Genomic DNA, 14,995 nt, shown 5'->3' on the forward strand with positions numbered 1-14,995 from the left:
TATATGTCAATAAAAAAAAGATTTTTATTTATTTATTTATTCATTTGAGAAAGAGAAAGAGAGAGAGAGAGAGGAAGAAGCAGACTCCCCACTGAGCAGAGAGCCCGACAAGGGGCTCAATCCCAGGACCCTGGGATCATGACCCAAGCCAAAGGTGCTTAACCAACTGAGCTACCCAGGTGCCCTTGTAACTGGTTGTTTTAAAGCTAAGCTAGAGTCCCCAGCTACTGAGTGAGGCTTTTTTCATAACACGTATGCCTACATGTAAACCACATGCTCCCACACGCATATTCTCTCTGTGTCTGTCTCTCTCTCTCACCTCTCATTTCCATTAGGTCGACAACAAAAAACAGGTATGCTTTAAAAACTTCTGTAGGCATAGTTCTCAAACAGTTCCAGTTCGTAATGCCAGCATTTAATGCCTGACTCAATGCTTTATGTCTTAAGTCCTGATTCTGCAATCCTTCTCTGGCAAGATTCCCAAGGAGTTTGATGCTCACAAGGGAAGTTTGCTGAGTGGACACTAAAGATACAAAATGAGCCAAAGGGCATTCTCTGAAGCACAGAATCAACGCATACATCTTTCCTGCCTCATTCTGTCATCATTTCATTTTCGTGATTTTTTGTCTTTTGTATATGCTAAATACAATGTACTGTGTTTCTGATAGTGTCACTCTGCCTTTATCTTCTCTTTCTTTGATGCCTCCCTATGTGTGCCTCATTATTCTTTCCTTCCTGGAGTTTCCCATTGTGAAGAGTACACACTGAAACAAGTAAGGAATAATTGGAAAAGGCTGCACCTATCAGTTGTACAAAGAATAGTCAGTCAGAACAGCGTCCTGTGATGTTATTTGAAGATGGCAGGTTGGCTGGTTGAATATATTTTAGGTAATGAGCCAGTTGACTTTAAACCATTCAATAGGTTCAGAAAGTTGTGTAACAATCAATAGTCAAGGTAAGTAAGTAGACATTCTTTGGTTTCTCCTTATCAAAGGGAGAGTCTGTCTTTAACTAGAGTCCTCCTTGTTTCTCTGGGCACTAACATTCATTTTCTTTAACTTGAAGTGAGAATAATCAGTGAAGTTAATAAAAGGTCACAGGTTTAAGTATGGATCATCCTATATCTCACTCGAATATGTAAAAATAATGCATGACCTTATGTGAGAAAAGAATGCAGGAAAAATGAAAAAAAAACCTTACTGTTACATTTAAAAAAAAACTCCCCTCAAGGAGAGAAGCATATTAGAATATTTGCATAAGGCAGCTTGGAGTGACAACAAAAGTGAGTATGCAAAAGGACAGTGATTCATTTTCTCTTGCTACTTTGACCCTTTTAATGAGAGTTTAAATGGAAAGAATACCAAGGAAGGAATCTTGGGGCTTTACCTTTGTAACTATTTATATATTTCATATACATATAGTTGTATATATATTATCATTGTGCATTAATGTTTTGGAGGGAGAAAATAAAAATTCACAGTGCTTGGATACATTAATTTTGTAAAGCCAATGATTACAAGAGAGAAAATTCTGGCAACCTCAACTGCTTTTCTTACGAACACATAACCCCTTTCCATTCTATCAACTTGGCATTTTGGTGTGATGGGCACAACAAGAAAAGTATTAGTCTGTAAGTTGCTGCTTAGAGTGACAGAGCTACAATTACTCGTTCAATTTGCACTTAAAGAATTCTTCAAGAAGTGAGTAATCATGGATTTGTAAAGGTACCTATGGACATTTTATGCTTTTGAATCTAACTGGTCTTTTTTTAATCAACAAATTCTCTGTAACTTTTCTCCAATCCTACCAAACACAAAAAATTGTTATGGGGAAAAAAACAACTTTGATACCACATTAGGATAAGTCTTGCTAATTTATTCCAATATTGAAGAACAAAGGAAAGTAAGATTATTTTTAGGTGTATTTAAGTCTGATACTAGGTAGCTAATCCAGCATAGAAACCTTAGATAATCCTTTAATCTTTTTGCATCAATTTCTTCACTGTTAACATGATAGTCATAATATTTTCTCCCTGAAATAACTCAAAGCAGAATTAAATCATGCCAAGAATTAAATCAGAATCAAGTCACACAAAGAAAAACAGGAAAAAAATTACACAAAATTTAAAATACTAATGCTGATTATGAAATCAAGTATGCTAGGTCAACTGTTAGATTTTAAAAACATTATCACAGGAAGCTCTAATATTTCTTAGAGGATGACAATGATATAAGCAAAGATGATATTTGTGAATTGCAATGTTATTAGAAAAACTTTTTATATTCAGAATGGTGAATCAACTATATAGCTTAGTTGTATTTGCTTATTAGGAATGATTAGTTACAAAAGACAAAATAAATCCTTGTAATGTCAGTTTAGAGAATTAGAACAATAAATAACATTAAAACTAGAACTTTTCAGAAGAAAACTTGATTCTTTTTATGTCAGGCATTGGACATCAGACTATCTGTGGTCACTAGATAATGCAGCAGTTTAGGAACATTGGTTACGTTCTGACTGACACACATTTAGTTAACATATTCTAAAAGGTGCTCTTTGGGATAAATCTCTGAGACCAACTGCTTTTGATTGTTTCTCATAAAAGCAGAGTATATAATACTACTCTTCAACAAACTGTCAAGCTTTTCCCTGCAGGTCTGTATGTGGATAAATCAGTGTTTAAGTAATGTTTGTAGAATCTACATTGGAACCTTCAGAATAAGACTTAAAAACTAGTGACAACTGAAAATGCACAAAATACCAACTTTTAGAAAATAAAACGCAGGGCAAATAGATTACTAGTATTGGCCCTCAAGATGCCTGGTTGTATTCATGCTAAAAAGAATGTTCTGGGTTCCTCAAGATTCAGTTTTAAATGTACTCTTCACTAACTTCACTCAGAACTTTACTCTTCTCACCTTGACTCTTTCCATCACTCATCCATGCACGCCCACGCCTTCAAACTCCGTACACTGGCAAACATACCCCACAAGTCTATCTTTAACCTGATTTCCTTTTCTGAACCTCATGCTCAGATAGTCAGCTTCCAACTCTGCATTTCTACTTGGATGTCCTATAAGCACCCCAAACTCAGCATGTTGCAAGCCAGACTTATGATTTATCCTAAGCTTATCCCTTTCTGGTGTTGCATCTCAGTGGTGTCACCAAACATTTAGTTGTATAAAATAGAAATCTTATTAAATATTATATTTGTCAAAAACGTCCTCTTCTCTCCATTTCACCTGCAACCATCCCAGGTCAAGGTACCATAAGCACTCGCCTAGATACTACCGGTAGCATCTTAATTGGTCTTCTTTTTTTTTTTTTTTTAATTTTTATTTATTTATTTGACAGAGAGAAACACAGCGAGAGAGGGAACACAAGCAGGGGGAGTGGGAGAGGGAGAAGCAGGCTTCCCGCGGAGCAGGGAGCCCGATGCGGGGCTCGATCCCAGGACCCTGGGACCATGACCTGAGCCGAAGGCAGACGCTTAACGACTGAACCACCCAGGTGCCCCTCTTAATTGGTCTTCTTGAATCCCATTCTGCCCTTCTCCAACCCACTGCCATAGTGGCAATTACAGAATGCAACCCTCGTCCCCTATACACTCAAACATGTATAAAATACTTTTGTGTACGTCCACTGCCCTTAAACTAAATACCAAAATCCTCAATATGGCTTAGAGCGGGGGTTGGCAAACTTTTTCTATAAAATACCACATGGTAAATATTTTAGTTTTACAAGCCATTTGATCTCTGTTGTAGCTACTCAACTCCATTATTAGGGCACAAACTGCTACAGACAAAACACAAATGAATGAGTCTATTTGTACTCTGATAAAATATTATTTATAGATACTGAAATTTGAATTTCCTACATGTTTTAAGTGCCCCCAAATATTATTCTTCTTTTGATTTTTTTCAACCATTTAAAAATGTACAAGCATTCTTATCTCATGTTCCAGATTTGGCCCATGAAACAGTTTGCCTATTCCTGGTCTTCAAAATTCTGCTTATCTCTTATCTTTGTTTTGTGCCTCTCTTGCTAACACTTTCTACACTTCCATAACACTGTCCTCCTTCACAAGAAATTTGACTGTGTTGAAACACCTCTTTACTCCTTGCTCTCTCCTATTCTCAATTTCTTCACTGGTTAAAATTCCTACTCATCATTCACACCTTGGATCAAAGGTTGTTCCACTGGGAAACATTCCTTCATTCCCCAACCTAAGTCAGATTTTTCTATGCCCTATACTCATAGTACTGTGCTCCTTCTGTCAAAGGATTTCTCTCGGTTTTATAGGTGTTCATTTATTTGTGTGATTTCCCCCCCTTAATATTCATCACCTTCTGTTAGACTTCTATGAAAGCTGAAACCCAATATTTGGTTACCATTGTATTTTCTGTATACTAATACGATAAAATTCAAGATATATTGTCAAGTGAAAAAATATTAAAGAACAATCTTGGTAGTACTCACAGGGGACTCTAATTTCATCACAATGTTCATATATTTTAAAAAGAAATTATATTCATATATTGCCTGTTGTGGCTGATGTAGGCTGGTTCACTCAACATCTATTCTCACACTTTTTCCCTCTCCTTCCTCTAATACAGGGGCTGGAAAATGAAGTACAAGAATTCCCAAATTTTCTTGGAGTTGGATTAGCCATTGTGAAGCAGTTATGGCCAGAAAGGTGTGGACAAAAATTCCCTGAAATAGGCTTTCCTTCCCAAATAGACAAAGCCTTGTGAGGAAAAGGTTTTGAATCTTTGTCCTGTTCCTGGCAAGAATACTTGTAAAATACCTAGATGTTCTGCAGCAAACTTGCCATCCTTAAGACCAAAGACACAAGCTAATGGTGGCAAAGTTGGAAGGAAGGTGAAGCCAGAAACCTGGATTCTTGACAACCTCCTTGAACAATTTTCCACCCTAGTCTTCCTCCCCTTGGTCACCTTGTTGCCCAAAACAAACTCCTTATTTGTTAAAAATCACTCTAATCAGATTTTTTATTACTGAAAGGGGAAACACAGACACAAATAAGATTCACCTATGTAACTAAAATTTCATAGAATTTGTAGAATATAGTGGCAGAATTTGATTAATGAGAAAACTGGCATCTCATAAGACTAGTGCTAGTAACTTCCCTAAAATAGCTAAAGGCTACCTCTTAAGACATCTTTATGTCATAGAGTAGTTTTTACAAACTATTAAGTTGACTGTTCTGTTCTTAATTAAATCCGTTCTGTTCATATATTATCATTTACACATATTGTTCTTTGACTCTTGAGCAAAATGACAAGTGTCCAGAAGGGAAAAACTATATATAAAGGCATGTTCCACTTGTTATATTTTATATTACAATGTATCTCTGTTTAAATATGAGATGTGCATTCTTTGCTTTAAAGTTGCTTTTTCTCTATAGTTTTATAGCATTGGGTATAATTCTTATTTTACTTATCTCCAGTGGATTTTATTTTATTTTACTCCATTTTATTTTATTTTTATTTCAGCATTATTACAGTATAAGTGACACATAAAATTGATAGATATTTAAAGTGTACATCATGGTGATTTAATATATGTACACATTGTGAAAGGATTCTCAGCATCTGGATTTTATTTTGTACCTATATGTCTGCCTCTTAAGTTAATTCGGTGCAATTGGAGACTTGTATCATTTAAGATTTGCAGCATCAAACACAGTGCCTAAAAAAGCCACCAACCAACCAACCAACCAACCAACCAGTTTGTTAAACATAGTAGGGACTCAATAAATGTTTTGAAAAATATTGAAGAGTCATTAATTGAGGAAAAACACAAAAGAAAAATGCAGGTGAAAATAAGTTGTCTGAATATTTCCCCTACTTTCTATTCCATTATAAGTGATGAAAAGTTTATCAGCAAAAAAATTAATGTTTGAAGTCATGTGAGGGGTTGTCCTGCAGTCATTTCTTTAAATTTACTTTTCATTTCAATATTAATTTGCAACAACTATTGAGAGTTTGCTAAGGCAACAACAACAAATATTAAACCAACCTTAGGACTTACACATATTAAACACCAATTTAAAAAGTACAATAAGAGGGACTATCACAAATGATGACTTGGAAAATTAGTCAAGATATTCTTGGTTCCATAGTGATTTCTATGATTTAAAAGAAGTTGTGGCAGAATAAAATTATTTACAGATTTACCATCAAAGTCTTTATTTGTTTTCACCGTCTACTTGGCTATTTGTTGAAGAAATATTACTTTGATTAATATAAATGATAAAATATATGGATTTTTATAGTACTACTTTCTAAATGCTATAACTGTAACCTTATTTATTATTCTAAATATATTATTGTATATAATCCACATATTTGAGTCTGTTTAATATGATCTATAAACTTCTTTGAGAAAATACAGCAAAATTGTGAGTCTAGCTTAATTTTATAAGCAAATATTTAGAATTAAGTAGCTGACCACTTGGTTTTTGTCTATGATTTGATGCTTAAATAATTTTAATTACCAGAAGAGCTTTTACTTTTTCATATCAAATTAAATGATTGACCCTTATCTTTAATGTCACATGAAGCTACCCTCCAAATTTTATGAGGCAGAAGTAGCTAAAAACTGTATTTTTTCATGCAAATATGAAATTGAAGATTATTAATTCCTAATATAAAAAATAAGTATGCAGGGCGCCTGGGTGGCTCAGATGGTTAAGCGTCTGCCTTCGGCTCAGGTCATGATCCCAGCGTCCTGGGGTCGAGTCCCGCACCGGGCTCCCTGCTCCTTGGGAGCCTGCTTCTCCCTCTGCCTCTCTCTCTCTCTGTGTCTCTCATGAATAAATAAATAAAATCTTTAAAAAAAATGTTTAAAAAAAAATAAGTATGCAAAAAGAGAAAATTGGTGTTTTCAGCTACTTTTATGATATCATGTTAAATTATGTCATGTTACATGGCAACTGAAGTGAGAGAAAGAGATAGATGGATGGACAAGCTAAAACTTTCTGACTTTGCCTGGTATAAACCAAAGTTGTACTTATTGTTTATTTTGTTTTGTTTAGATCAAATATATACAACCGATCAGCTGGACACAAAAATAAGAATCTTTATAGAAGAGTTAATGGGAAGTGGGAAACCTCAAACACAGATGTCCTCAGATCAGGCAGTTCATCTGGAGTAGTTCTTCTAAAGGGCTAAACCAGATTTAACACAACTGCTATGTACCAGTTTTCCACTGGGCTGTGCTTGAACAAAATACTTTATGTTCTTCCAAAATAGATTCACAGGAATTCTCACTTCCTGGTGGTCATTCTTTGTAACTAAGAAACTTCCATAAAGAAAGCATTAAGGCCCCCCTCCAAGCACCTACCTTACTACAAAAAAAAGTCTTAAGTGCAATGAAGAATATTTGGAATCAAATATGATATTCTGAAATAAGGACAATCACTTTGCACTTTGTGAAAATAGCCCAAAAGGAGATAATGAAAGGATTGGAGAAAAATCAGAAAATTAAAAACACAGAAGGGTGAATGAGCAAATAGAAAATGTAATGATTTTTGTCTTGGTTATTTTAGTAGAAAATATCTACTAAAGTGCTTGTGGAGTATGTAAACATGTAAAGTATGGTTGTTTTTTTTTTTACACTTTTAAAATGGGAAAATTTTTAATCAACTACACACCATACAAGGCCATGAGGCTCAAAATCATTCGAAATAGAGTAAAGAGCAATGGTGATGTGAACTATTATTGTCACTCTTAGCGGTATAATTCATATTTTCAAATTCTAGTGCTGAATTTTTTATTCATATTCACTTGAGGAATTCTTTAAGGCAAAATTCTTCTATGCTGCTTTTGTGCCGTGTTTTTCTCTTAAACCTATACAATTTGATTTTGTCCCAAATTGAATTCCTTACACTCATTTCTATTGAACCTAGCTTCCAATATGTTGAAGTGATTTTGAATTGTATTATTACCTTCTAAAATATTATCAGGTTGGGGCTCCTGGGTGGTACAGTCGGCTAAGCATCTGACTCTTGGTTTCAGCTCAGGTCGTGATCTCAGGGTCGTGAGACTGAGCCCCAACTCGAGCTCTGCGCTCAGCATGGAGTCTGCTTAAGACTCTCTCCATCTTCCTCTGTCCTTTCTGCCCTTCCACACATGCTCTCTCTCTCTCTTTCTCAAATAAATAAATAAATCTTTAGAAATAAAATAAAATATTATCAAGTCCATGATATTGAATTCTGACTACAATAATCTTCCAAGATTACTCAAATTATTTTATATACATCATCTTAGTACTAAAATGGGGTTTATATAAATATCCTATTAAAAAACTTCATGTAGTTGAGGGGCGCCTGGGTGGCTCAGTCGTTAAGCGTCTGCCTTCAGCTCAGGTCATGATCCCAGGGTACTGGGATCGAGTCCCACATCGGGCTCCCTGCTCCGCGGGAAGCCTGCTTCTCCTTCTCCCACGCTCCCTGCTTGTGTTCCCTCTCTCGCTGTTTCTCTCTCTGTTAAAAAAAAAAAAAAATCTAAAAAAAAAACTTCATGTAGTTGAGATAGATTACAGCTTTCGTTTTTCTTTCAATTATTTGACTTTTACTGTATCATGGAAATAAGTTACATTATTCAGTCCTGATTAAAAATTACAAATCTTACCCACATGTTTCAGTGATTATAAAATTAGTTTTTGGTTGTTTGTTCAATTAGCTATGTTTAAAATAAATAAAAGTCAACAAATTTGGCATTTCAGGTGTGTTTCTTCTGTTTTTATTAATCTGTAGATTTACAAAGTATAATGTGATTCTTTATGCTTTGTTCATTATATGCATTGCAATACATTTTCCCAGTGTGAAATTTATCTTTTCTGCTCAGATTTGTTCTCTTTTTATCTCAAATCCTACTCTAACCATATATAAACAATGGGCTTTACTCAGCCACAAAAAAGAATGAAATCTTGCCATTTTCAACAGCATGTATGGACCTAGAAGGTACTCTGCTAAGTGAAATAAGTCAGAGAAAGACAAATACCATATAATTTCACTTATATGTGGAATCTAAAAAACAAGACAGAAATAGTCTCATAAATATAGGAAACAAATTGTTGATTAACAGAGGTGGGGGAAGAGCGAAATAGGTGAAGAGGGTTAAGAGATACAAACTTCCAGTTATAAAATAAGTAAGTTATGGGGATGTAGTGTACAGTATAGGAGATATGGTCAATAATATTGTAATAACTTTGTATGGTGACAGACAGTAACTAGACTTATCGGGGGATCATTTCATAATGTATAAAAATATTGAATCATCATGATGTACATGTGAAACTAGTAAGATATTGTATGTCAATTATACTTCAATAAAATAAAATAATTGTTCTGGTGACTGCATTTAATTGACTTTTTATGCAAACCATCCCTTGTCTATACATACTTGTCATTAAAAATCAGGAAGAAAATGGTGCAATAACAAAAATTCAGCATTCATGAAATAGGGGTATAATATTAAAAATATGTATCTTTTCCAAAATTATTTTCCACCACATGGTCCATTATCTGTGACCATGAACCGGCTCATGCTACACTGACCATATGGTACAGGATGATGAAAAAAGGATACCTGGAATGAGGGAAAAAAAGAAAGGAAGCTCTTAAGTATATATGTCCAGGGATCAAAGACTAAAACGCACATCAAGTGATTTTGGTGGAAACCTGAACTATTTTTCGTTCATATGTATATATTCCACATGCATTTCTTCTAGGGGAATCTTTTTGAACTGAACTTCCTTAATAAAAAATGTGCAAATTTGCAATGTTTGTCTGTTCCTCATTTTTTTTATATTTGTTTTAGATTGGCAAAGGAATAATAGGATCATTAAATGATTAAATTATTTAATGGCATCAAATCATTTCAACTTAGATTGTGATGTAACTGTCCATTCTAATCACCAATCAGATCATGCCGAAGAAATCTAGAGTTTCTTGAAAATGAATTAGTAGTGTTTAGGTAAATCCATAGGAATGTCAGTCTTCACAATTAATTCATTCTTTAATATGTAGCTACATTTTGCTATCTACTGACATTTAACATTACACGTAAGAATTCTCTTACAGGGCAAAATATTCAAATTTTCATATTATACCAGAATAGCATAAAGTTGTATATAGCACCAAAATAACTACTATCATAAATGATGATAAAGTTTCAGATATGATAATACATTTCTAAAGTGAAACATAAATTCCTTAATAGGTTTGAAGTCTACGTTGCTTTAAAATACTTTTTAAAAAAATCAAGTACATCTATGGGCTGAGAAAAAAATCATGTTGTGCTCTTGTGTTTCATTAAATAGCAATTTTGTTTAATTTAAAATTAATTGCAAAGTTAGAAAAATATTACTTAAGGGTATGTTTTTTATACATTGCTACACTGACTAATGAAGACTCTCCATGCGCCCTTCATTTCTCTGACTGATTCTTCTGTCAGCTTTCCCCTCCCCCAGCTCTCCCATAACTCTCCCAACTCCAACACATGTGTTACAAGTTCACCAAAAGTTTCTTTCCTTTTAATAAAATACTGCCAGTAAGTTGGGATTTTTACCACTATGTCCCTGTGCATTAATTGGCTAATTATTCCTGTAGACCTTCTCCTCAGGTAAATGTAGAAACAGGTTCTAATATTCAATATAGTAGGTATACTTCATGGTTTCACTGGTTCATCTTGACAACAAGGAATATTAGCTAATTCTGAGTATGATACCATGCCCATAGAATGTACTGGAGTTAATTAGAAACTAAATATATTACATTGGACTTAGCATATTTACTTTTGTTTTAGGGGACATAACTTGGTGTATAGCATGTCAGAATCCACATTACTTTGAGCCTAGTATAATGGGAATGCACTAGGGTGCATTATTATAGTGCTTGATTAAGAAGATCAAATTTTTATGCTGGCTCTATTTCAAATTACAATAACTTTGAAAAACTTCTTGACTATTCCAGTTTTATTTATCTATAAGATGAGGGTATTGGACTATAGTTTATCTCTAAGTTCCTCCTAGCTATAAAATTTGTTTAGTTTTATTGTATCCGAACTTAACAGAATGGCAAGCTATCACTGAGAAATTTTAAGTATTTTTATCTTAAATCTTTGGTTTCCATAGCTATTCCTTATAAGATTCACCTTGGGATATTTATAAAATGCACATTTTTCCACTACAGACTTGTGGAATCAGAATAACATATGCATTTTAAAAAGCTTCCATGGTATTTCTGACATAGCTACTCTTGTCTTTGTTGTTTCATAGTACAATTTAGAATTTTATGATAGAAAATAGTCCTTTCTCCTTTGTTCAAAAATATACAAGGGCATATGAAAGTTATAGTTTTAAAAGCCTGAAAAATAAATGATATATTACTTGGTTGCAAATAACTGAATATGCAGTAAGCAGGTCAATGTGTTTTTACATTTCATTATACAATATTACCTTTTTCCTTTAGGGAAACTGGAACTTTCACTTCTTTCCCCTTAACAGGCTCTGGAAAGAAACATTGAGCATTTATTTGAAGCCAACATAAAAGAATTTGAGAACACATATATAGTGGAGTCAGTAAGCTATCAGTAAGGTGAACCTGGGTGGAAATTACATGATGTTTTCCTTCAAAATTGATTTTAATCATACAGAGACAAGGAAACAACAGTATAGAGTACAACAAGCCATCCTCTGCTCATTTTCACTTAAAAGAAATGTAAATTTTTGAGTGAGTTACAATCTATTTGTTCATTTAAGAGAATGGGCTTTTGGGGGGATAGGAACTTATTTTAGCTGTAATTTTTAAAAACATACAGCTTCTAGAAGTCTCCCAAAACTGTTATAATCAGCATTAGCTTAGTTTATTTCTTTCAGGCTATGTAATTTTTTATAAAATAAACAAATGGAAAACCCTGCATCTGTTATGGAAATGTAGTGCTTTAGTCATCAGACTCAAGTCAAACTAATTTCAAGAATAAGACTGAAATAAAATACAAGGACAATTTTATCCACAAACTCCCAACATCTTAAAAACGTGGTCCTTAGTTAAAACAAAATAAAACTTCATTTATTCTACCAGGTTCAAATACAAATTGATTCTAATCATATCATGGGTTCCAGACATATAAATGAGTGATGTCTTGAACAGCATCATGCTTCGTCCACAGTCTATATAAAAGATAAACCAGTTTTCTGCCTTCTCTGCAACATTGTATCTCAGTGTCCATTTCGCTGACAAAAATGGCTTTTAATGCAGTGAGAAAGGAAGGAAAGGAAAAAAAAATCTATCCTACCAGCCGTCTGTTCTATTCCCACCTTATGGGTTGGGGTGGGAATGCAGCATATGATGGTGGCGCTTGTGAATGGATATTCCACTCAAGCAATCACTTAGAACTGAATCCAGGTGACTGTGGACAGGGTCATGAATGGAGTTAGGAGTCCTACTGAAAAAGCTGTGTCCCTCAAAGCAAGATTTTCTTGGTAGATAAGCTACAGCCTTAAATATCCATATGTTGGCAGAATATTTTTAAATGGATTTGGTGGCAAGGAAAAGTCCATATTGCCATTTAACGTGCTAAGTATAAGTAGGGCCTATTTTTTTTTCTATATTTCAGCATCTGAAGATGAAATCAAGAGCCATGGATTGAATAAACAGACTGAGAAGCTTCATTAACTTTTTTCAAGCTAATGGGGGTAATTTATTGCTTTTGCATTTCCTGGTTAAACCAAAAAAAAAATAATGTATTGTGAAATGAGAAGTGATGGTGGGGACAGATCCCTAGTGGGGTGGGGGAGTGTATGCTTGGAACTTGAGAATTCAAGATACAGCATGTTGTTTTAAATCAGTTAAACGTATATGTTTGCATGAGATTAGTTATAAAATCCAAGGCTGAGGCAGAGGACCCACAAGACTGCTTTGATATCGGTGGAGAAAGAAGGAAGAAGTAGAATAACAGATGTAATTTTATAATGTATTTGAAAGTCATAAACTCATCACCTCAAATATGGAGAAAGCTCTCAGAAAATAGAAGTGATTTTTATTTCAAAGCTCGATAATGGGAAGACGCTTTCTGCTCTCAGGCTGGATCTTCTCCTGCATGGACTTTCCTACAGCTCATTTCCTCTCAGTGTCCTTTTTGACTTCAAGGGGTTTTGATCTGATTTAGGAAGTCCACAGGCTGGACCTTTAGGAAGGGAGCAGGATATCAAAGCTGACCAAAACTGTGGAGAGTGTTATATGGAAATTCTGTACTTCTATATTAGGAGGGATAGCTATATTGTTGGCTTGGGTCAGCTATTAAGGTATTTTTAAGTCATCTGTATTGTTTGTCGGGAGCAAAGCATTGGAGAGCACTTTTTGTGTGCGATTTCACAAATATGGTAGTTTCCTTGTGTTTGTACAAGAGCCTACAGGTAAGCTTATGAATCTTGATTATCAAGATCTAGAATGTATTTAAAGGTGCTTAGATATAAATTAGAATTCTCAAAGTAATCTGAGCAAAGAGGTTGTGATGGAGAAAAAAAATCACAAAGGAATAGGAAAATGGTTTCAGGTTTTTAATCCCCCTAACCTGCCTCCGGACAAAGGCAGGAATAAGCTAGGGCGAGTGTCCACGATGAAGTATACATCACTGGGGATCAGTTTCAAAGTCCTCAGACAACTTCCTTCGTGCTGAGCTCAAGCTTTTGTTTGTACAGGTGGGAATGGGCAAGAGAAAGCTTGTCGAAGCCAGAAACTGGGCGATCATCAGGTGCATGGTCCTGAGCATCAGAATATAAGGAAAAACAAGCTCCGCTGAGAAGCCTCTGGTATTAGATCCAAACATACACAGGCCTGGGTCACAAAACTAGAAAATAATTCAAATGTCCATCATATTACTTCAATACCAGAGGAGGCTAAGGCTGCCACTGTTGCATTCCAGTAGAGGAGAAATTAATGAATCCCTTTGTTGCCTTGTTTGGGTTCGGTCTGTAGTACCTGAGTCCATGGGTGAATCTTACATCCTCAGATAAATCAGACCAGTTGTTAGAACAAGTGGCAATAAGATAGGGTGGATGTCACAAGGAAGACAACCAATAACAGGGGTGGCTCATGGGATTGTCAGGTTTCTGGGTGGTTAAAGCCCCACGAGCAGGGCTCTGCTCTGGCAGGTGTGTTGGCAGGACTTACGTGAGTCCAGTGGCCGAGGGAAGTCAGTAGCTGAACCAGTAGCAAAAGCCAGAAGGATGTGTCTTTCCCCTGCTCTCTTTGTTTGGAACAATCATCCCTAGACCTCTCTATAGCTTCTTAAAACAAGACGCAGCCTAATGATGTTTCTCCAAATGCCTAAGTTACTCATGGTCATCAAATTCCCAATAAATGTGGCCCCTAATGATTTCTGTGTAATAATCCTGGTTTTATGAGTTCTAGCATTGCTTCAGTATGGATTCTAATGTGTACATGCAAGTGGAATCGGTGAGAGACTGGCAAATGTAGGCCACCTTTTAGCTGCTTAATAGAAAGAACTCACAAAATACAGTGACTCCAATGCACTAAGTGGCTTTTTTGCAAGTGGAATTGCTTCAGTCTGATTCTGCCACACCTCAGCAGCAGGCTTCAAAGAGCTTCTCCAAAAACAGTATTATTGCAGAGGTTTTTAATGTCCCTGACATCTTACAGGTAACACTGCAAATTTTTTCTTTGATTTTTTTTGTAATGATAAATTATATTCAGAAAATAAAGGAAAGATGGCAATAAATTTCTTCTAAAATAATATCTAATGTATAACAAAGACATTTGACAGCATTAACACAGTTGAGCAAGAAAAGAGGTGCACTTGAAATAGTTCTAAATCAATAATCATAGGCAGTGAACCTTTGTATACATTATTTTCTAGTGACTGTGGAAACATCTTGCAAATAGTACAGAATTTAACATTGAGGGAAAAGTATTCACTAGAAAATTGCCTGCAATTGTGCATTAATA

The 14,995-nt window shown here is 35.0% G+C and overlaps 1 protein-coding gene across 16 annotated transcripts in view; it reads right to left on the reverse strand.

Annotated features, from left to right (window-relative positions):
- The window catches only part of TRDN (triadin), a 373,567-nt gene that overhangs the window by 81,810 nt on the left and 276,762 nt on the right, over positions 1 to 14,995 (reverse strand). For 15 of the 16 annotated variants that reach the window (XR_014147926.1, XM_081828915.1, XM_081828916.1 and 12 more), the window contains one exon: positions 11,485 to 11,535. Coding sequence is in view for 15 of the 16 variants with exons in the window: in XM_081828915.1 (XP_081685041.1) it covers positions 11,485 to 11,535 (51 nt within the window). In the remaining variant the exon portion in view is untranslated. Of the gene's footprint in view, positions 1 to 8,749; positions 9,615 to 11,484; positions 11,536 to 14,995 lie in introns of those variants that run through there. The other variant, XM_081828918.1, reaches the window with a different exon arrangement.

Source organism: Leptonychotes weddellii, chromosome 8, assembly GCF_054177405.1.
Source record: "Leptonychotes weddellii isolate Sample4059 chromosome 8, ASM5417740v2, whole genome shotgun sequence".
NCBI lineage: Eukaryota > Metazoa > Chordata > Mammalia > Carnivora > Phocidae > Leptonychotes > Leptonychotes weddellii.